We start from the raw sequence: 22,598 nt of genomic DNA, 5'->3' as shown, positions 1-22,598 counted from the left end.
AATCCACAAAATCCGCACACGACGACCCTTTCAAAGTGATTGTCGTCGCGGGGCATCGCATCCCGCGGCACGTTTTTGTGTTTGGTGTTTGTTTGTAAATATATATTGCAAAATGAGTTGTAAACATGTACGAGATGGTTGTCATTGACTCATGAAATAACGTACTAGAACGCTGTGGCAGGTGTGTAGACGTGCTGGTACTTATTAGTGGGGATCCAAAAAGGGATAGATGGTGCTTAAGGAGTGAGGTCTAGAGGGTTAAATATTCAGTAAAACTGGCACTCAATCATTCAGTTTGGTAGAAGATTTGATTCCCACCTACAGCTTCCTTCAATCTCTAGTCTTATATACCCCACACACCCTCTGGTTACATTCACAGCCGCCTGGCCGCTTCGTCAGCACCATATGATGCGTCACTTTTACTATCAGCATTGAAAAATCTTCGTTTTGCTCGAAAACAAAAAAAAATCTAAAGGAAATAAAAACAACAAAAAAACTTCAAAAAAACTTAAAAAAAAAAGGAGAAGAAAAACCAAAAAATAATACTACAGAATAAAGGCGAACATCGTTTGCCGATTTTACAGCTGACGAGCGAAAGACAGACATCGCAGATGGGGGGTGCTACGGGTTATGGTTATTATTGCAATGGATTTTCGAATTTTGCAAGGCTTTATGTGGTGCCTGCCTGCCTCTAGTGGCTGCTGCTTCTGCTGCCACAGAGGTGGAGGCAGAGGCAGAGGCAGAAGGCAGGGGCAGTGGCAGTGGCAGAGTGCAGTTTTGTTGCCTGTTTTTGTGCCTTTTTGGCTGGATTGTGTGATGTTTGAAACTAATTTGCGGTTACAAGCGCGGTCGGGGCTCGTTATTTTGTCTGTGTGTGTGTGTGTATGTGTGTGTATGCTCGTAGTACCCGGAGTAGTCCGGAGTGCACCAAAGTGCGGCATCATGCCCTTTTGTTGTTTGCCTGGGTGCTTATTGAATCCGATTCGGGCCATGAGGCACTATGGACTTGCAATTATTGTTCGCTGCCAGAGCAGAGCAAAAAGTTAATTAAATCACATTGAGGCGAGGAAGAATTGCACCAGAGAATGATCTAATTTTGCACAAAACAAATACGATTACTCGCAGATATCTATAGCAGATGCAGATACACTGTATACACAGAGTTATGTATGTGTTTTTTTATTTTTTTATGTGAGGGGGTATGTAATTATGTCTTGCCACGATTTTCGTGCTGTCAGAGAATTCTCTTCGCCCCAAAGTTGACAATCTAAAATCCCAAGACAGATCTCATCTGCCTCCGCAGCATTGGAGATGGGGAATGGTGACTGGGTGAGCGTTGATAAACCCAGACAGAGTGCACTCCAAACACTTCAGAGCCCGCGTGGCGGCTAAGCAAAGTGGTTCAGTTTTCAAGTGTTTGCCATTGATATTGCTGCCTACACATACAGTCTGCCTGCTGCACTGCTGCAATCCGTACTGCGGCAAAAGTAAGTGGCACCCTGTTGAAGGAAGTAGCAGTACTCTTTAATCTTTTCGGACTTTCATTTCTCAACAAATACTCAAAAACCTAATGATGAAAAATCTTATTAAAACAAACCCAGAAATCTGTAACAATTACTCATTGAATTTCAATTTGCATAAAGCAAGGTTCAAAAAATAACATAAATTGCCAGACATCGTCTGGGGTTACTCAATCAGTTTTAGTTTCAGTTTTAGTTTTAGTTGCAACTTGCAGTTGCAAGTGACTGTGGCTGTGGCAGTTCCCCTTCGATTGGCCCAGCCAACAACTTTCATATGCAAAACAAATTCTCCATGATTTTCCATGAACTTCACTTTGCATGCCCGCCACATTTTCCATTTCGATCGGAGGTTATTTTATTTTTGTGTCTATTTTTTTCATTTTATTTTAGTTTTTCGGCAAGTTGTGGCCTTTTTCCGCAATTGTCGCGAACAATTGTCATTGTCATTGCTGTTGCTGATGCTGTTGCTGATGCTGGGGGCTGCTATTTTTTGTTTTTGTTTCCATTATTTTTAGCTGCTTTTTTTTTGGCATTCGGCCTGACTTGAGATTTATATTTACCCGCTGCCCATTTGGAGCACATTATGTAAATTTTCTGTACATTTAAAACGGGTTCGCAGCTTTTTGAAAATTTGTCGGTTGTTGCTGCCGCCTGCTGTTGCTGCCTCCTGTAGCTGCCTCCATCTTTCCCATTCCCGTTCCCGTTTTGCGATTCGTATCGCATTCGAGTGCTTTTTCGGAGTGCTGTCCTAGCCATGCATTTTAATTGGTAAGTGCAGCGACACGACCAGGCCAGGAAAGCCAGGCCTTAAAAGGCCTTCAGCCGCGACAGTCCCTGACGGCTTCTCTGACTTGGCAAAGAAAGGTCCACAAGCCGAACGGTGAAGTGAAGTGAAGTGCTCACGAGAGCGGCCTTGAACGGCATCTTCTTCTTTGTACCCATGACATTATGTAAGCGACTCGCCAGAGGCAGCGCAGCTATTTAGAAGGGGAAGTGCAGTGGTGTGGGGCGGAGCTACTGGTCTTGAAGTGCAGTATAAATGCGGAAAATAATCCCTTATTCATATATGGATCGTAAAAGGTTGGAGTGCGGTGCGCAGGAGCACTCAGACCACAAAGGAGTAAGCGAGATATAGCAGGATTTATTATAGATACAGCATAAATATTTATTGCTTATAACCCATTCGTGCTTCAAGCCGTTTCAAGCCACAACCGTTATTGGTTATAACCGCTTAAAGTCTGGACCATTTCAAATCATAGTGCAACCGATTGGCACAGCCATTATAAATTATACAAGATGTATTTTGTAGACTTGAGACTTGCAAATGTTTCACTTGCTTTATATAGATTCCATCCTTGTAGCAATGCCAGGAAAAGTTCTGCAACCGATTTCTATCTGTTCTATCCATATAGAAATCTTAGGATATCTTCTTTGATCTGTTACGCAGATCTCGAGTGTCTGCAATATTACTCCACAATTAGTTAGACCTTACCTTATTTCCATTTTAATTGTTTTAGCTCTCTGCCTCTCTCTGATTTTCTTCCGACAATTCTCTCTCTCCGCTCACAGTTTCCATATTTATTTTCCCTGCCTGCCCGCCCGCCAACCAGCAGGGCAATTAACTAAACTTTGTCGTAACTTCCCCCCCATTTACAACCTAACGGTAGCTTAGCATTGGCGACGACATTGGCAACGATGGGGCAGGCGGGCCGGCAGCAGGCAGCCTCCAGCGACAGCAACAACAACAGCAACAAAAAACCATAATGATTTATATAAAGATAGCAGCAAATACTTGTAGCACCGCGACTAAGGTTATATCGTTGGGCCCCCACTTGAGCACGATGCTCGGCGACAGTCGCTGTCGCAGTCGCAGTCAGGCCCCCCTTCGCCATTCCGATTATTCCGATTGTCGGAAGGGGAGGGATCCAAGCATTCAAGCATCCAAGCATCGCATCAAATCGTATCTCGAGTGCAGGCATCGAACGTTGAGCAGCCGCATGTGAGACAAGCACCCGCATAGCTGAGACTTGCGAATGGTCACCGAACGGAGTTCGGAGTGGGTTACAGGAAAGAGGGTAGAGGGTGGCTGGACGGGGGGGACTCACTCGGAGGGGAAGTGCCACTCGGTGGCAGTGGCGTTCATTATATAAACAAAGCAAGGAAAACAAGAAATCTGGCAACAAATCAATAGAAAAAAGTGCTTTTATTTGATGGGGAACAACGAGAGAGCGAGATAAAACTGCGCCAACTCGGTTTCCGACCAGCAGCAAGCAGACACTAACTGACTAACTGACTGACTGACCGAATGAGATCGGAGATCGTAGATCGGAGACCGCAGACCGACCTGGCTGCTGCTGCTGCTGCTGCTGCTGCTGGACTACTCTTACGACTCGTAGTGCCACTCCGTACTCCGATTCCGATTCCAGCTCGGAGTCGATCCAGTTATGAATAAACATTTGCCGCATGTTTGTCTGGCTTAATGGAGGCGCGTGCGTCTGCGTCTGCGTTTTGGATAACGTAAGAGAAATGAAAATGAAAATGAAAATCGTTTGTTGTCTGCCACACACATTTATTTCTGTTGCCATTTGATTTCATTCCGTTTCATTTTCGTTTTCATTTCATAGCAATTAGCAAGTCAAAAGGAAACAAGTTGTCCTGCTCGACAACTCCCCAGTTCCAGGTCGAGTTTTTTTTCCTTTGTTGCCCACTTTTGGCCCATTGCATTTTGGCATTTAACCAGCGTCGCGTCGCGTCGACGTCGCGTCGTCGGAGATGGGCCAAAAACGTGCCCTGACCCACCATAGATTATCCGTTCGATTCCTGTGAATTGTGAATTATGGGACTCGAACTCTGCAATTAACGAAAGTTTTTGGGGTTTTGCTTGACTGCATTTTCCAGCTGCAGCCCAAAGGGATAGATTCAGGCAGATTTATCTGGACAGCATTGCACAATCCGACAAGGGGGCGTATGCGTAATGCAGCCTATGCAGCCTATGGCCAATCGAAAGTTGTTGTACCTCCAAAACTTGCTACCTAATTAGACAATTTCTCTATTACTGAAGAGAATTCGATGGGAAGCCAGCTGCAAGTCTCTGGATTTTGCCTTTCACAAACATCTGTCCGCCTTTTTTTGGCGGACAATTACAGCTGTAACTAATCAAAAGGGCATTGATTTTTATGAACTGTTGAGCATCCCAAATGGAAGACCTGAACGTGGACGATGGCTGTGGCGATGGCGATGGCAATGGCGTCACCTGCTGTTCAAATCTTTGCATTTGCAGTGAAACGTGCTGCAAAAAGTGGCGAGGAAAGAAACAACAAAAATAAAAACAAAAAACAACGTTAACCATCATGATGCAAGAGAGAAAGAAAGTTTGCAACTCGTGCCTCATAAACGGCAATCTCCGGACAGAGCCAAACCCAGGAAAATCTCAGCATCAAAAAAAAAAATACAGAAAAAAAGGGACCCAGGCGCCTGGGTCAGGCCAATCCAGTGGAGGCCCCCCCGAGTCACGTTAGGGCATGTTAGCCAACCGCCAGAGATCGGCGTCTGAGATGGAGTTTTGGCCATCCATCCATAATGTGCATATTGCCGTTGAGTTTTTTTGCGCTGTTTTCGCGGTTTTTTTTGGCATTTTTTTGTTTTTGTTTTTGTTTTTATCGAGTGCTCGCTTTTTGACACTAAATTGCCTTGACTAAATCCATGTCCATGGCGGCGATGGCTTTTACCTCTAACGAAGTGTGAAAGATGCCTGGTCTTTGATTCGATTTGATTGCCCAACTGTGGCATGCACTCCACACCACCACAGCACAGCACAGCACACTCTGCTGCAAGGTTCGTTTTTGCTGCTGCTCCTGGTGGTGGTGCTGCTGCTGCTTGCACCGTGAAGATGTAGTTAACAACGTGACTATGTAATCAGCATCAGCCACTTGCCACTGCACCAGCGCTAGGAAGTTGCTCCGCTTCGAGCTTTCAATCGCTGCTGCTGCAACTGCAACTGCAACTCTGCTGTAAAGTGCAAATGATTTTCACCCCGACCACACCTTCTGGTCAGCCTTTGGACAGCCCCCTCTGACACGGCTGTCGTTTCGTTACGTTTCTAATCAAATTAATTTCGGCAGCAACTCATGACCACGTGTCCGGTCAGGATGGCATTTGGCTACCTCTTACTCTGTCTCTGTCTGCGTCTATGGCTGCTGCAACAGATTGCGCATACGCAGCGTGTGATGGCAGCCTACATTGAAACCTATAACGACTATGGCCACAACCATGATGAGCAAAGGGTGAGTGTGGGAACCGTTATAAATCTATTTGTGACCCTTCATTGTCTCTGCGTCTCCCAAAACAGCTCCACTACTCCCATCAATATCACATATCCGATCCGAAGAGTCAGGTGCACATCCTGCATCGGGAACAGCGTCGGGGTGATCATGTCCTTGGCACATACAGCCACCTGGAGCCGGGGGGACACATACGCAGCGTTCATTACGAAGTGCGTGGACCCCATCAGGGCTACAAGGCAGTCATTCAGCAACGAACGGCCCACAGTCGAGTGCATCAGTCGCTGGAGTTTCGGCGCAAGCAACCGCCTCGGGCCCTGGCCCTGGCGCAGCCTGTGGCATTTGTGGTTTAAACCGGACCCCAAAACCAACAAAAAGCGGTCTCTGGTCCAGCGTATTTGTCTCATTTCACGCATCCTACAGTAAATTACAAAATGTTTAATTGTCTTTCAATGAATTCGCTGAAATGTTAAGTGAATTTCGAACTTGAAATGTAAATTGATTTCGGGCGGTGTACATGAAATTGTACGAATTATAAAATGTACGAGCACATACATAATTTCAGATAGTAAATTAATCAACGTGAATGAATAATTTGGCAGTGAACTGAGGTTTTATTTGAAGAGTTATAAGTGGGAGACCATGGGAGAACATAACTTCAATTTAATTCACATCCCCCATTTTCCCCTTCCTAATTTAACTTCACAAACACTTTAAGCTTGAAGCAAATTACCTTTAATTTAGTATTTGGTTAGTGTGCCTGCTCAGCTGCTGAGCTGATGTTGGCTCACTTTTCGAGCCATGCATTTCGAGCTTAATTATAATTAATGAACACCGTCCGGGGCTATTGTTGAGTTGTATCTGTGGCAGGCGGCGAGCCATTAAACGTAAGCAAACATGCTCATAAAACCCGTTGACAATCCAAGCCACTGTTAACGGCACAAAACCGAAAAAAAAAAAAAAAAACTGTACGAATATATTTCATATATTTAAGGTGCAGTTAAAAAACGAATTATTGTATTTTTGTTGGTTCAATATTTCGTGCTAATTATATTGTTTCCATGGCTGGGGTACTAGTACTGCTGTTGCCGCTGCTGCTGCTGCTGTTGCCTTTGACGTCTGGTGGTCAGGGTCCGGGTCTGCGATCACAGGCCGCTCTATGATCAGCGGTAAATGATGGCCCAGCGGCTGCCGTTCAACGACACTGCTAATTGCACTCTGGCTAATTGCCAGGGGTTGTCTTTCGGCTGGCTGGCTTGGCTTGCTTTTTTGCCTTTGCCGAGTTTCGTGTGCCCGTAGGCTATGAAAAGTCGCTCAAGAAAGTGCCAATCAGTGGGGCCGGGGCTCCGTTATTCCATTTGACAGCTCACCTTGTCCCGTTTGACCTTTTTGTTGTGACCCCTGGAGGCAATTAAAAGACACTTTAGGCGCCATCTCACTCACGCTCTCTTGGCACACACACACACACACACACACACATGCTCCCTGCCGCCTCTAGTTCGTTGCCTAAGTCTTTTGTGTTTCGCCGAAAGCCTGTACCCGGGGCAATAGTGGATTATATTTAGGGCCAAGCTGTATTGTTGTAAGTTTATGCGACAGCGTTTACGAGTGCATTGAGTGTGTGTAATTACTGATTTTAATGAACAAACGATTCGTTGCTCTTTCTGTTTGATCTGAGACTCTAAAGGGGTAATTTTTGACTGACACATAATCTTTCCTTCCCCCATGGCTCTATGGGAACTTCGCCAAGATCGTATAAAAGTTACAAAACAATTCTCTTTCCACACTATTCGCTATGAGAGGGTTTCTTGAACATTGCGAGTATTTACCCCATTAGCATTTGGTTTATCGTCGAAAGTTCGACTCTAGCATCGCTTCAATTAGGTTTTATTACGGGGTGTTTTCTTTATTAATAGTTATTTACAACATTTTGTGGGCAAGTCTTAAGCTTAACTTTTGTTTCGTGTGTATTTTTTTGTTTTTCACTTTTATTTTTTGTTTTTTGTTGTTGGCCCGCCCCGCTGCTCAACTGGTCTGTAACGAGTTTTGCAGCTCCTGCTCCTGCTTCTTGGCCAGCTTCTCCTTCTGCTTCTCCATCTCGAGATGCAGCTGGTGGAGCCGCTTCTGCTTGCTGAGCTTCTTCAGGTGGGCGCTCTTCTCGTGTGCCACCTTGTAATTGGCAATTGTTGTGGGCTGTATTGCCGATGATGTCGAGCTGGTGTCTGCGTCTGATGTGGCAGATGTTGGGCTGGGACTGGAGCTGGGTGCTGGCGTTGTGGTACTTGTAGTAGTAGTTGTAGTTGATGTTGTTGAGGAACTGGAAGGCAGAGCCTGCTGCTGTTGCTGCTGCTGGGCCTGTGCTGCTGCTGCCTCTTCTTCGAGCTGCTTCTCGAGCTGCGCCTGCCACTCCAAGGCCTTCTCCTCCACAGGCAGCTGCTGCAACTGCAACGAGATGATGTATGCGATTATGACATGGACATGGACATGGACATGGACATGATTGCAGATGATTGTGAAAGGGAGAGTGAGCGGGATGTGTACGAGTGGCAGAAAAGCATTTACAAAAGCAATTTTTTCACGTGGGGTTTGTGTTTTCGTTTTGTTTTTTTTTTGTGAGGCTCGGGCTTTAATCTCTTGTACAATTTCTAAATATATAGATCTAAATGCATATCAGGTAGGTGTACGTATATATCAGTAGGTGTATTTGTGTATGTATATCAGTAGCGCAGATACCGCTTGCGGCTCTCGTATTGCCTTACATAGTTCCAGGGATACGCATGCTTGGCCGCCTTCTCGTAGGCCTTGTACTTCTTGGTCTTCGCATTGTACTTGCCCTGCTGCTTGTCGGGCAGCACAATGGCCGTGTACTTGATGCCCACACCGGGCACATACTGTGCCGCCAGTCCGGGCACCGATGTCACTCCAGCACCGTACACCGTGCTGGCCAGCTGTCCATAGTTGATGGAGTTGCCCCTGGGCGGCAGATTGTTGTAGTTGGGTGGGGCATAGGGTCCGGCGGGTATGGCCCAGGTGCGAGGACGGGATGGCGGCGGCAAGACGTACCTGAAACAGTGAAAGGCAAACAGTTCGAAAGGTGAGACTACCATTCTCCTCCTGAACTCTCTCTCTACCCCCTTACACTTACACATAGGGATTGGGATTGGGTGTGTCATTGGTTTGATCCTCCCAGACGGGCGCCGGCTCGCGGTACGGCTTCTGCGGCGGCTGTGGCGTGGTTCGTGGCGGCGGCGGCGCTATCGGTCCCGTGTTCGTGCCCCAGTCCACTCGTATGGCCTGCGTCTGTAGGCCGAGGCTGGCGACTGTGACTAGCAGCAGGCATGGAGTGAGCTGCCAAAAAACAAGTAACGCATTTAGCTGGCTTACAAAGGAGAATCTTCATCGTGCTTTGCATTATCGTGTTTGACAAATTGTTACATGGCTGTGAACAAACGGCCTTCAAAGGTGGCCCCCCCCCCCCCCCACCCCCTCAACCGCCCCCAATTCATCTCAATTTGCGTGTTTTTTACTTTCGCATAAAACTCGCTTCACCTTATCAACAAACAAATCGAAAACCACATCGATATTAATTAAAAAAGCTTTATATAGGCGCATGGCAAATTGTGGGACACAACACTCCACTCTGGACTTGAACTCGATTCGAGTTGCGTCTCGTATGTAATAATGGCAATTACATCAAGTAATTCCCTCACCCCCCTATCACCAATTCCAAAACAATGTCAAGTGTTCAATGCGCTGCAGCTGTTTCTGTATAAATAGAGAGCCTCAATTGTTTCTTGATTTGTTGTTTGAAGTTAAATGTTGAAAAAGTGCTGAAATGTTCCAAGAAATTGTTACTCCATTGCCTTGCACTTTGGCACTTTGCACCGCCTATGAATTATAATTATTTATATATATATACATATACATATTTATGGGGCCCACTGTTTGTTGGGTTAATTGAATCTTTTGTTGAATCATTTGCTCGCATAATTGATTTATTGTTGATTAATTACATTCAATTCATTTCGATTCCATTTTAATGCGATTCGTTATTGTTTGACACTTTTTATGCTCGGCTCTGCTCGGCTCGGGTCTGTTCTGCTCTTTCTGCGACTCTCAAATCGATTACAATGGGACACAGGCAACACAACGCAACCCGCTGCAGAATGCGACATTATTTATTATTCTGCACTGCCTTGTAGTTATTTTTATTGCCGTCTGGGTGTTTGCTTAACTAATGACCCATTAGGAAGTGTCTACGGTGCCGCGCCGCACCGCGCCAACAAAACGCACCCGAAACGTGTGGCAACGCGGAACAGCAGCGGGTGTGGTGTGGAGCGGGCGAAACCTTTACTCCAAAGATTGGTCAATCGTTGTGTCATAGCTGGCATTTAGTGTACTGCCCGCTAAGGAGGACAGGCATCTGGCAACAAATTTGTCAGCAGAGGTAAATGCCAAAAATGGTATCAATATCAGAGATTTATAGATTCCTCCATTGAATAGCTGGTAAATTTTGGCGCTTGGGGGAAGCCATGGGAGTGGTTTTTCGCGTTATGATACTATAGATTGAAAGCTGCACAAATATGTACATTGAAATATGAGTGGTTTTCTATATGATTGACTTGTAAGTGGTAGGTTTCATATATGGTGCGTGGTATGGGCACTTTTCTAGTCAAGTTCTTAAAAAGAAAGATTGTTAGAACGGCAGGAAAATGGAAATACACATCGAAAGGTTATGTAGATGTCAACCAAAGTTTGTTGAAAGTTTTCTTGAGGAAGAAACTCTGATGAGAAGTCTGATGAATAGATACAAGTACAGATACAAGTATTCCCACAAAGGTATTGCCATTTAGAAGTTGGTAAGTGGCTAACATTCTTGCCAAATGATTTACGACATTGACATTGTAGGTTGGGTCTTTCAACGATACGTAGAATCAAGTACATTAACTATTTCCTTATTAAGCAATTTACTAGCAAGAACTTGGGGCGGGTTGGGTCTTGGCTATATGTATCTATAAAGATTTATAGATTACTCAATTGTTTGCCGGGAAAGTAACCTACTGGCCATATGCATAATCTGAAGCTCTCTTTTCATCATGCAAATTCGCGTTATCCACTGCCATCTCCAACTCCCCTCTGCCTGCATTTGTATGCCTGCCGACAGCGACATGCAAGCCCACCGATTTTATTTATTTTTGTTACACAAGATTCCATGCAAACCAATTGCTAGCCTTGTTTTGGCTGCAACTTTTTTATGATGTCTTATGAGAGACTTGAAAAACTCACTTCACCAATCGGTTAAGTAGAGTAACCCCTCCAAAAAAAAAAAATAAGCAAAAATAAATAAAAGCAGCCCGAAAATAATTGTCATGTGCTGTGTGCATCGATCGTCGATCGTCAAATTGTGGCCTTGATTTCAGCATGCTTTTATGATTGCACACAGCAATGACACACAGACGGACAGGCAGACGGACGGACAGAGCCGAACGGGCCCCGAACAAGTACGGGTATTGCTGCAACCCGCATTGGCTATATGCCAATACTCGTACTTATGCCGTGTGCATAACAAAATAAATACTTGTCAATGCAAAATCGTCAATCAATTAGCCAAATCGAGCCCCAGACCGTCCGACGACAGGCTTGCCTTACAGTCGGGAGCATCATAATTGCTGGCATTAGTCGTCGTGGCACGATCCACAGCCATAGCCAGCATTAAGGTTAGGCTCTGGCGCATGACGTCAAAATTCGATTCATGTGCCAGCAAATCTGCCCGATCATAGTTGTCAAAAGAAATATGTATGTTTTCGAAGCAGCAGCAGCTATTCAGTGTGATCTCAATGGAGATGGAGATGGAGCTGGAGGATGGAGTGTGGAGGATGGAGTGTGGGGGGCTTTGGCATAAGCCTTTTAATGGCTCCAGTTTGACAAGAGCTGTTATTAAGTAGCATGAGATGCCATAAACTCGAATTTGTGTAACAATGGTCGCCCTGCTGCTGGTTGTTCGTTGTTCGTGTCACTTCCGACAGACATAAATGGGCTCGAGACCCTGAACTTGAGAGAACCAGCTCGCCAGCTGGGTCGCCGCCCCCTAGGAAACCGCCAAAAGCAGCCCAAGCGTGTTGCTAGTTTTCTTCTGGCTGGTATCTTTATGGCGCAATGAATCCATGAATTGCGACGTTTGCAAAAGTGTTTTCTTGCAGTTGAACGAACTGCCGGAATGGCCGGGGCAGACTCTCCTCTTGTGGGGTTGCCTTAATTGGATGGGGCGGCACTCCTTCCGCTCTGCTCTGCTCTGTTCTGTTCTGCTCTGCTCCGTCTCGATCTTGATCTCGTGCTTGATCTGAGGCGTTTACCGAAATTCTGCTCACTAATTAAAAACAATCAATAAAAGCTCCGCGCAAGTAACCGTAATCGTAATCGTAATCGTCGCTCGTACCACACTCGATCCATTACAGACCACGGCATTGCACCGCATTATCATTAACTTTGATTAACGCAGTTTAGTACGAAAATAATCATTTATTATCAAATGACTGGCCCGGCCGGCAACAGCAACGGGCTGCAGTTTTTTTTTTTTTTTTATGCCTTGGCTATAGGTTTCTTGTTTTTTTTTTTGGTTGGTTGCTTTGTTTTCCGATCTAAGCTCAAATTAAGTGCTTAGTCAAAAAAACAATATTTTTGCGAAATTTTTGTGCAGCCCAAAATGTATTTTTTTGGGTCAAGCTTAGATTTAATTTAATATGGAAAGAAAAGCAGCCTCCTTAGCCAGCTTGTTGTCTGTCTATCTGTCTGCCTGTCTGTCTGTGGTGTGGCTAACCACTGGCTAAGCAGCTGTGGCTGTGCCCCTTGGACAAATCGCTTAAGATCTCCCGTGCAGCCTGCTTGCGGTGCGGCTCTGTCGCCTAGTAAATCTCTTTTATTGCACAACATTATCAGAGATACTCGTACTTGTGGCAGTCCCAGTCGCAGTCCCAGTTCCCAGTTCCCAGTCGCAGTCCCAGTCGATGGAATCGCTCAAAAACAAAAGCCAGACAAATTTTAACGCTTGCATTTGGCGTGTTCAAATTGTAATTCGATAATAAGTATGCCATAATCATTTTTTAAACGCCTTAATTGAAATAATTTATATTGGCTTATGGGGCTTATGGGGGTAGCCCCAATCGACCTACTCCCCTATCCCCTATCCCCCATCCACCATCCTCCCCACACCCATCGATGGATACTGCTTGTGGGTCGTGCGGGCCGGGCCGTAAAACTGCAATTTAATTATGAATATGGCTTATCGTATTTCTTGTACATATTGGGGAATATTCGGGCTAGATCGTTACGAGCCTTCATTTGTGAATTGCATTTTTCGCAATGCGGGTAAAAGTTGAAGCTGAACAATCGCCTGTGACTCTGGATATGATAAATGGTTATTCCCCGAAAATTAACACTCGTTCGCTCTAGTGTATGGGGGCGATGAAAGTAAGTCAATGATTCGTCTATTGAGGAATCGGGGTTAACGGAGTTCAGAGCCACAGAAACCAAAGAGCAGCAGTGACAGCGATCTGATTAATGAAAGAAAAGGAGAGTTAAGTAAAGGGCAAAGCCGCTCATTCATCAATCAAAATGCTTTCAACACACAATGCGAGTATGGGGGAGAATGTGTGGAGAATGGACACTGCATGTAGTGGGAGATCTTGCATGGATTACTCAAGCTATAAGCGGCTTATTTTATTATTTGTTGCAACGATCTTCTTTATATTAAAGCGTTTATAATGCTATTGAAACAGTTAAAAGCATTAGAGGGGGATTAAAAGTATCAATGCATCAAAAGATTACCAAAAGCATCCATGAAGAATATCATATATTAATTAGTAGAAGATCAAAAGAAGAGCAACAAATGTGAATAATCAAAATAAGATGTTCCAAAGAAGTTTATCCGCAACAATTGATAATTGTTAGATTGCATGAAATGTTTTTTGTTTAGTGATCTTTAAATATAAATGGATTTTCCAGTGGATTACACACATCTGTGTAGCATCCGTTTGATCAGCTCGTTATTCCGTTTGAACAAGAACCACCAGAATGCAGATTAAAAGCATGGTCTGGTAACTACATAGCACCGCCACATACTCGTACACAAATCAAACAAAGTCGGAGCTACATGTGATGGTGGGTGTGTGCTCTGCCGAACGCGTCAGCGTCAGCGGCAAAATATCATCCATAAATCTGGCTTTCCACTTACGCGAGTCCGTGTACGTGTATCTCTTGTCCGAACTTAATCGTAAATTTTACATCTTAATGGGGTTCTGGTGCAGAACGTGAGAAGACATCCGGCAGATCACTGAACTGGCTCCAACTACCCGCACAGTGCGGCGCGGGTATATGCCTGACTGACCGGCGCGTCGGTCTGCCAGTCTGTCTCCATCTACGACTGACCTTCGCTCAAATCGAGAATCATAAATAAAGGGTTTAAGAATAGCAGCAGCAGCAGCAACAGCAACAGCAGCAGCAACTTGGAGAATGACTTCATCTGCCTGAAGTCGAACAGCCGAAGCGTGTCACGTAATTAGCTGCTTTATTACAACGCTGACCGGGCCATCTGGCCGCTGGCTCATTTGCATATAAAGTGCTTGCCTAGCCTCCGATTCCGATTCAGATTCACTCTCGGCTTTTGATTTAGATTCAGCTTCAGTTTTTCCAGTCATACATACTCGTACATACTCGCATATCCATCTTCATCTTCATCAGGCGGTGCGGCGGAGAAGTTCAAGGCTTGGCAAATTGTCGCTCACTCAATGCAACAACCGCAGCAAACCATCCATCAATTAACTCGCAGCGGCCTTGATAAATCAGAGAACAAAACAACCAGACAACATGGCACATTGCCAGTGGCAGCGCACGCCCGCCCCCCGTACTGCCTACCTGCCTGCCTCCCTTTGGTGCCACCCTCGGAGCGCATTAAAAAGCTGGCGTTAAATTTGAACATGGCTCTTTGACGCCAGACCATTATTTTGTGGCTCAATCCGATCCCCGCCACACCATGCCAGATGTAGTTTCGTTTTACTTTTTGGCTGCGCTCATTTGTCACAGCGCAAACTTGTTTAAATTTGTGATGTTGTCGCCAGCGCTTCAAGCATTTGTTTGCCAATTTTTTGCGAGCACTACTTTTCTTTTTTATTTGTATACCCTTGCATGGGGGTGTCTGGGCACTTTAAGCAGAAGTTTGCAGGGCAGACGAGTCTCTCGGCTCTCTGTTACTCGCCTATCCTGCAGCTACCGGAAGAGTTTTCATACAATATATAGACCTGCAAGGGTATCACAAAACTTGAGCCACAAAAGTTAGCCTTCCTTTTTTGTTCTCTTGCCTATAATTAAACTCGCTTTGCATTGCATTTGCTTGGCACTTTACCATACCAAAAATAATATTCAATTCCAGCTTCCTCATCAGTCAGAAGCCATGCAGCTCAACCAGGCCTAACCTTGTGCGGGGAGAACGTACAAGCCAGCCCCTTTGATCTCTGCGTGGATCAGCGAATTGGTGGCTGGTGGCTCACTGGATTGGTGGCTTGTTGGTGTTTGTCGGTGGATCGCTGGAAGATGTGTCTTGAATTATGATAGTTGATTGGCAGCGATTTGTCTTGGCTTCGGTGAAGGTGGCTTCGTGTTTCATATTTGCTCACATTTTAGAATGTCTAGCATCATCCAACAACACTTTGGCTATTGCATAGTTAAGTCGAGTGTTTGCCAACCGAATGGATATGAAAATGTTGAAACCCGTTGAGGGTGCTTCATAAATATATTTTTTGACAGTAAATGGGCCATTGACATAGCAGAATAATACCCCCTTAACTTTCCCTCTCTTTCCCAATAGAGATTTCTATGGTTCAATCTATGGCTATATCTATTTAATTTGCATACTTTCCAAGCCCTAACGAATATACATAAGTATGATTATGCACTTTGATTAATTGCCACAATGTTCCCATGCTATTTGCTGCGAAGTTCAGCCCAAGTCAAGTCCACAGCCCAAAACAAAAGAATATTCAACAATGTCGATAAAAATCGATGGCCAACAAACAAACAAAACCAAATAAAAAAAAATAAAAATAAATGATTTGCGAGTCAAATAACCAAAATTTATAAGCAAACCAGACGTGGGAGTCAATCAGCCAAATAAATTGGCGCAAAAAAAATACGAGACGAAATAAAAAGGTACACACAAAAATTCCAGAAGGTAATAATATATAAGTAGACATCATGTTGATTTCAATTACGTTGGCAAAATGCTGGCCTGCCCTGCCTGCCTGCCTGCCAATTAATGCGCATTTTGAACCTGCTCAATGGGGTTAATGAAATTTTGCGATGAATCTACGATATTTATAAGCAAATTTCTTGTTTCTCGTAGATCCCTCACCTCAATGGCAATGACTGCGTGGGTGGATGATTCTACTTACAAGACCCAGTCATTGTTCAGTTCAGTTCGTTCCCAGCCAAAATTGACGGAGCAGAAAACTTGACCTTTTTCGCGGCTAAAGCTGATTTCACTCTTACGGACAGAACATGCAAGGGGCGTAGGCAGCCCGGCTTTTAATTAACGCGAAAAATTGACAAATTAAATATGTACCTCCTTACAGAAGCGTTCACAGAAGCTGTGGCAGCAGCGGCAGCATCACGAAGGTTAACCGCTTCTCTCTGAAGTGTCCTCAATGAACTTAGCTTCGAGTGGAAATATTTTTAATGAAACTATGCTTGAAAAAGTTATGGATTTAACACCTTTATAATTAAAGTCTGCCTGCTGTGAATGTTCTCTGGAATTTGGCCAAAAGTGAACTCCACTTCCATTAACCCAATGAAATCTTGGAAAGCAAATTTCATCAATCTTTTTTGTCAGTTTAAGGAATTTTTGGTTAATTGTCAATTATTCTAGGCTAGATTGCAATCTTCATAAATAAGTCTTAGGGTATGCCCCAGGGTAAACAAATGTTTTTGTCAGTGTTACCCATTTCTGGTTTATGCTGGCCACTCGGCTGCCTGCTGCCTGGCTGCCTGGCTGCCTGGCTGCCTTGTTGCCTGTTGCCTGTTGATTGACTCCATCTCGATAGCAGAGGCTCATTGAATTTCTGGCATTTTGGGCGGCACAGTTTCGCAAAAACGAGAGAAAAGTAGTGGAAAAAGACCGAGACTGAGTAAAAAAACAAAAACCTTCGAGACGTAATAACTTGCATTTTGAGTAGGGCACTCGAATGCGTCTCGCCGCGGTCGTTCGTTTGGTTTGGTTTGGTTCGCTTGGTGGCCCCGACTAACCTGGGCGCTAATCATAAATCTGCAAACGCAACTGCAAGTCAAGACGCCTAATCAGTGGTTACAGACCCCAAAAGTTAATGCCTGTCAGGCAGTTAAGTGTTTTGAACTTTTCGACTGGAATGTTGTGAAAATGGGGGGGGAGAAAAAATAAATAAATCGTAACAAATCGAATCCAATCGAATCGAATCAATCGAGTGCAAAACAATGGACTCCATCGCTGGGCCCAAGACAATGGATCGATTGGATTTGTGTTCAGGAGGTCAATGTGCTACCGTTAGAGTTGAACAAAATTATAGTTTTGAACCGCAGCAAAAGCCTCACATTGATTGTTTTCCAAACAAACCAAAATCGCCTGTTAAATTGTATAATTAGGTGCTTTGTTGGCATTTCTGCATAAAATAAACATTAGCCAGGGCATGTAATGCTGTTAACCATTATGTACGGATCCAAATATTTGTCAATCCAATGCGATAAATTTGAATTACAATCAAAATGATAACCGTAAGTGCATGACAAATCACTTGGCTTGGCTTGGCCTTTGAGAAGTGTTGAAAGCGATATTAATGATATTTTCTTAATTTGGAGCTGAAGATCATGCAACTCCAATTTGGAATGTGAATCTTTGGATGCGTTTGAGGAAGTCATTTAAAATTAACAATAAAATATGAAATGAGTAAATGGCATATTAATAAATATACTTATGCTTGTCTGCGGTGCGCTGCGGTGGGGGGGCGCTATATCAGCAAATATATACATATACATACATACATGTATGTATAATCGAATACGTTAATTACTTAAATGATGTTGCACAAAGTATTTGTGCCTTTGCCTTTTGCCTGGCGTTTATTTTGACAATTAATGACGCTGATTTCACCAAGACCATACGGACGAGTGTGAGTGTGTGTGTGGTGTGTGTTCGAATTTCGTTTCCGGTGAGACATCAGACTCCACACAAGCCACAAAAGTCATTACCTAAACAAACTTGCCACAAAATAATATACTATATGCACACAATGATGCGTACAGAATAAATACACATAAGAATTGACGACAAGCCACCACACCACACACCACACAGCAGCAAGCTGATTTTGTGGGTCATTGCCTTGTCGATTGCTGACTTACAACAAAAGAAAGATAGACATACGTTTGTTTGTTTGTGGCTTGTCCTTGGGCTAACAGAAATTATGGGAATCCACTTGGGCATTTATTTAATTACTTATTTAAGAGTAGAAATGTTCTCACAGCCACGAGTATGAATGAAAAGCAAATTCTCTTTAAAGAGTTCTTTCCGCAATTAAGGGAATACCCAGAGTGCTGTTATTAGTCTTATTTAATAACATATTTAAGTTAGCTTGAGTGAAGAAATGTTAAGAATTATTCTGTAATTGTAAATCGGCGTGAGAACTTCCCCAAATTATTGAGAATTCTTTTTAAGAAATGAAATCATTATATATATCCGAGTAAATGTTCTCACACATGTCAAAAATATTTTATTATAAAGTAAATTCCAAACCATAAGTACCCTTACTTCTCTTCCCCTTCCCCCCCATACGAGTATGAGGATGAGGCAAGGTCCAATGACACGCCAGAGCCCTGATACCTAATTAATGCAGTTCCCTGGCGTGTGTGACAATTTCTGTTGTTCAGTGTGCACACCGATTTAATTACTTACTCCAAAAAATTATGTGTGAGAAACCAAATATTCGAAATGTGCATAAATATATTGTATTCGCTTTGATTGAGCCAGAGCACAAAAGAAACAATCAGCAGTTGATTGCGGGACATACACGTGTTTGAAATCAATTTACTAAACGGCAATATATATAAATAATAATTGAAAATTACTTACCATTTTGTAATTTGATGTGTTCAAATGAAACTCGAAGCTTCTAAGTCGATCGAAGCTGCAAAAATATTATATTTGAAATGTTTTTAAAAGTGATTTTCGTATTTGACAAACAAAACACTTTGAGGGTCGGTCGCAATGCGAGTATGCACAGAAAGTTGTTTAAGATATTCACAGAGATTTGGCATTAGTTTTTCTAACAGCCAGCAACCAGCAACCGATCGACTGACTGACTGGTCAGTCAGCCTCAATCAAACATCATTCCCCACTCCACTCCACTCCAAACAGACAGACAGACGCGACGCGTCAGATGCCTGGTAATTGTAGACGACTCTGGCATATCGAATGACATGTGGGACAATAATATCAAATCAGATTTAAGGTAAATATCAAATGGAACGGGCCGAGGCCCGCTACCGCCGCCTTCCATTATGCAATCCCATTACTTAGTTGGACCCTAGTGAATGGTTATTTTTTTTTTCTTTTTGGATTTTTTGGCGCTGATTGTGTTGGCGATGGCGATGACGATGTCAGTTTGGCGTCTCAATTGCCAAGTGCCAGTCGGTCCGTCCAATGGCAGCGCACATTAGGGTATCGAGAGCGAGATCGCGACCGAAATTCGCTCCACAAATGGACAGGGGCAGCCTGATAACAGAAAACGGACACTACTTTTGGGCGGTGTCCATTGATGGCGGGGGTGACTACATGACCGAATGACGGACCGACGACGACGACGACGACCTAGTCGCTGGCAAAAGACACGATCTGTCGCGCATGCGTAAACATTGGAACCAATTTAAATGTCCATTTTCTTGAAAATTTAAGGTACGAGTAATTTTCAATTGCCTTTGGGGTCTTGCGGTCGGTTTTTTTCTTTTTGGTCCGCGAACCAACCCAGCAGTGTCGCAAATATGTAGCCAAATGTGAGCCACATGCCACGCATTTTAAGTGAGTCGGCTAACTCTTTCGTTTTGGCATCGTAAATATCCCTGAGACTGTGTCTTTTTGAAGAAGGCGTGCTTGTATGTGGTTTACGAGCCACCGCCAGCGCCAGAGCCAGAGCCAGACCCAGACGCTGATGCAGACGCAGATCAGGCCCAGAAGCAGACGCAGGCCACGCCAACGACAACGCGAGCCCATGTCACGGCTAACACTCGGAACGTGACTATATAGAAGCATGATGTGTGAACGCCTCAGAGTTATCAGTGCTGGAGGAACGTAGCCGAAACTTTGGGCTGGAGGTCACGCACTAATCGCAGCCTAGAATCAGTCGAAAACCCGTTTTCGAGGTGTACTCGTAACCTTAAGTGGGGCTCTTAGGCTCTTGCGCATAAATTTAATTTAAATTTTTATATATTGCAGATAAACTAGCTGAGAATGCGGCACGGTATTCAATTTATTACGTCGTCTGTCCATAACAAAACAAAAGCAAAACTCTCAGCATCACTTTATGAGGTTCAACTCTTGACAAAAACGCGAAACCAATTTGTGCAAATTAACAAGGTTTTTATAATCACACTTTGCTCTCTCGCTATTGCTTGGTTTTTTATACATATTCATAGTCATATTCATAGTCATGGGTGGGCAACACCCAACTTCAAGTACCCACAATTATCTAAGAAAATGTTTCCGGCACATTAAAAAAGGAGAAAAAGCTATAAGGCATATGTAGATGAAACCAAATAAACTATAAGTGTAAGTACATATAATACGAGTGTACATATCTCCTATTATATAGTTAGCATGCATTATGGCCTTTTATTTCAGTCATTTCAATGTTGTTGCATTTAACAAGGCAACAAGCACTTAACCAATTTTATATTTTGTATTTTCAGTTGAGTTTTCCCTTCTCTTCCTTTTTATTTTGTTGGCCAGATGAAAGATTCATGGGCGAATAGTTTAATTTATGGCGTTTCTAGTAAACTGATTTTTCCTTCAGATTCGATTTTTGGTTATTTTATTTGACAAATGTTTTGTTGCAGTGCGTGCCACAAAATGGCTGGAAAAAACGCCTTCAATTTTTTATTTATCTCTTTTGGAATTGATTTATTTATTTGCATAAATTTAACACGCCTGTGACGGCAGCCGCAGACCCACTCGGAGGCGTAGTCCAAGTCAGAGTCGAAGTTTTGGATTGGGAGGAGAGCCTGCAGGCTATAAATTGTCTGCATTGCTGCACGCAAGTTTGTTGCCCAAGTCTTTTGTTTCTTGTTTCGTACTCCTTTTTTTTATTGGTTTTTGGAGTGTCGTATATGGTTTTTTTTTTATTTTTAGCACTTCACGAGAACCTCACAATTGCGAATGGTTAACACGGGTTTTGTTTGTTTCGAGGCTTTTGCATCATCCATTGACACGGCGGCACATACTTTGCTGGTTACAGATGGATGGACGAGTAGTATCTCCTGCTATGGGTAGGGCAAGCTGCTGCTGCTGCTGTTGCAAGTTGCGAGTATCTTTGAACCGGAGTTAGCGCTAAGGCGTGACAAAACAGTTGGAAGACCCGGGCCGCACTGAAAGCAGCGAATGTGGTAGCATCAGCACAAAGTCTCCGTCTCCCGGTTTTTCATTTTCGTCGGGCGCCTCCATCTGGTCATCAGCTGGTTTCGCGAACGAACCCCAAGACCGAACAACAGCCCGAACCCACAGCCCGAACCCCCAGCCCGAGCCCCATGGCCGAACTCCACAGCTCGACCCCAAGAGGAGCGCCGCTGTTTTGTTCGCTTTTTGTTTCGCTTTGCAAAAATGTTGCCAGAGAGCTTGTTTTCCGCCAGCAACATTGTTGCTAGGGCCGCTTCCGGCTGCTGCTGCTGCTGGCTGTGGCTGCACAACATGCTGCTGGTCTGCAGCTAAATGTTGAACAAATAATTTAATTGATTTTTGTTTTGATATTTAAACCATATAAATGCTGTTAGATGAGTAACGACTATAAATTAATACTCACAAATATGAAATTTAATTGAAAATTAATGATAATTTTAAAGATATTTATGAAGTGGCACAGCAGGATTCCCCCGTTCAAATGTTCATAACAAAAGTTAAATTAATAATTATAAAAACCATATATATATAATATAAGTGTGGTTCAATGCGTAAAGTGTATAAATAAATACTCAAATATATATTTTAATAAATAATAAATGATAATTTTAAAGATATTTATGACGTAGCTTAGCAGGAATGGGGAACGAAACCCCCAATAAGTCTGTTGAGCTTGGGGATTTCCCCTTTTAAATATTTTCGTTCTTACAGACTTTTTGTATATTATTTGGGGATTTGGGTGCCTAAAGTAAGACCACCCTCTCATAAAAAAGATTGGAAAAACCTCTTAGCTCTTTTTAGTCACATCTTTGGGCATGGTATAGGTGTGGGTGGGCATCCCTGACCTCTTTTAACAAATCAGTCAGTGATAACGCTCACACAGAGGCACTCTCACACTCGTACTCACACTTGTAGCTGTACTCCAACCGCACTTGACTCACATTACAGAGAGCGATTACGTGAGCGACATTGAAATCGGATATAGTCAGGTCTTTACGCATGAGCTGAAGGCTGACATATTTTAATTTCTTTCATTAAACATTTCAAAGCAGCCTACACACACACACTCCCGCGTGAACATGGAGTGGAGTGAAGTGGCGTGGAGTGGCGTGGCGT

General features: G+C 43.7%; 2 protein-coding genes across 2 annotated transcripts; one reads left to right on the top strand and one right to left on the bottom strand.

The window, feature by feature from the left end:
• Positions 1-4,717: 4,717 nt before the first annotated feature.
• Positions 4,718-6,340, top strand: LOC111071164 (cuticle protein 7). The gene is made up of 3 exons (XM_041592041.1): positions 4,718-4,768; positions 5,642-5,803; positions 5,869-6,340. The coding sequence occupies exons 1-3, from the start codon at positions 4,718-4,720 to the stop codon at positions 6,151-6,153; spliced, it is 498 nt and encodes a 165-aa protein (XP_041447975.1). The 3' UTR covers positions 6,154-6,340.
• A 1,340-nt stretch (positions 6,341-7,680) lies between these two features.
• Positions 7,681-21,577, bottom strand: LOC111071153 (transcription elongation regulator 1). The gene is made up of 5 exons (XM_022362322.2): positions 21,311-21,577; positions 18,948-19,002; positions 8,946-9,148; positions 8,560-8,863; positions 7,681-8,242 (listed from the first exon to the last, which is right to left on the bottom strand). The coding sequence occupies exons 2-5, from the start codon at positions 18,948-18,950 to the stop codon at positions 7,826-7,828; spliced, it is 927 nt and encodes a 308-aa protein (XP_022218014.2). The 5' UTR covers positions 18,951-19,002; positions 21,311-21,577; the 3' UTR covers positions 7,681-7,825.
• Between the last annotated feature and the right edge of the window lie 1,021 nt (positions 21,578-22,598).

Source organism: Drosophila obscura, unplaced genomic scaffold (genome assembly GCF_018151105.1).
Source record: "Drosophila obscura isolate BZ-5 IFL unplaced genomic scaffold, ASM1815110v1 contig_1, whole genome shotgun sequence".
NCBI lineage: Eukaryota > Metazoa > Arthropoda > Insecta > Diptera > Drosophilidae > Drosophila > Drosophila obscura.
The sequence above is the reverse complement of the archived record's forward strand: the minus strand, read 5'-3'. Positions and strand labels throughout refer to the sequence as shown.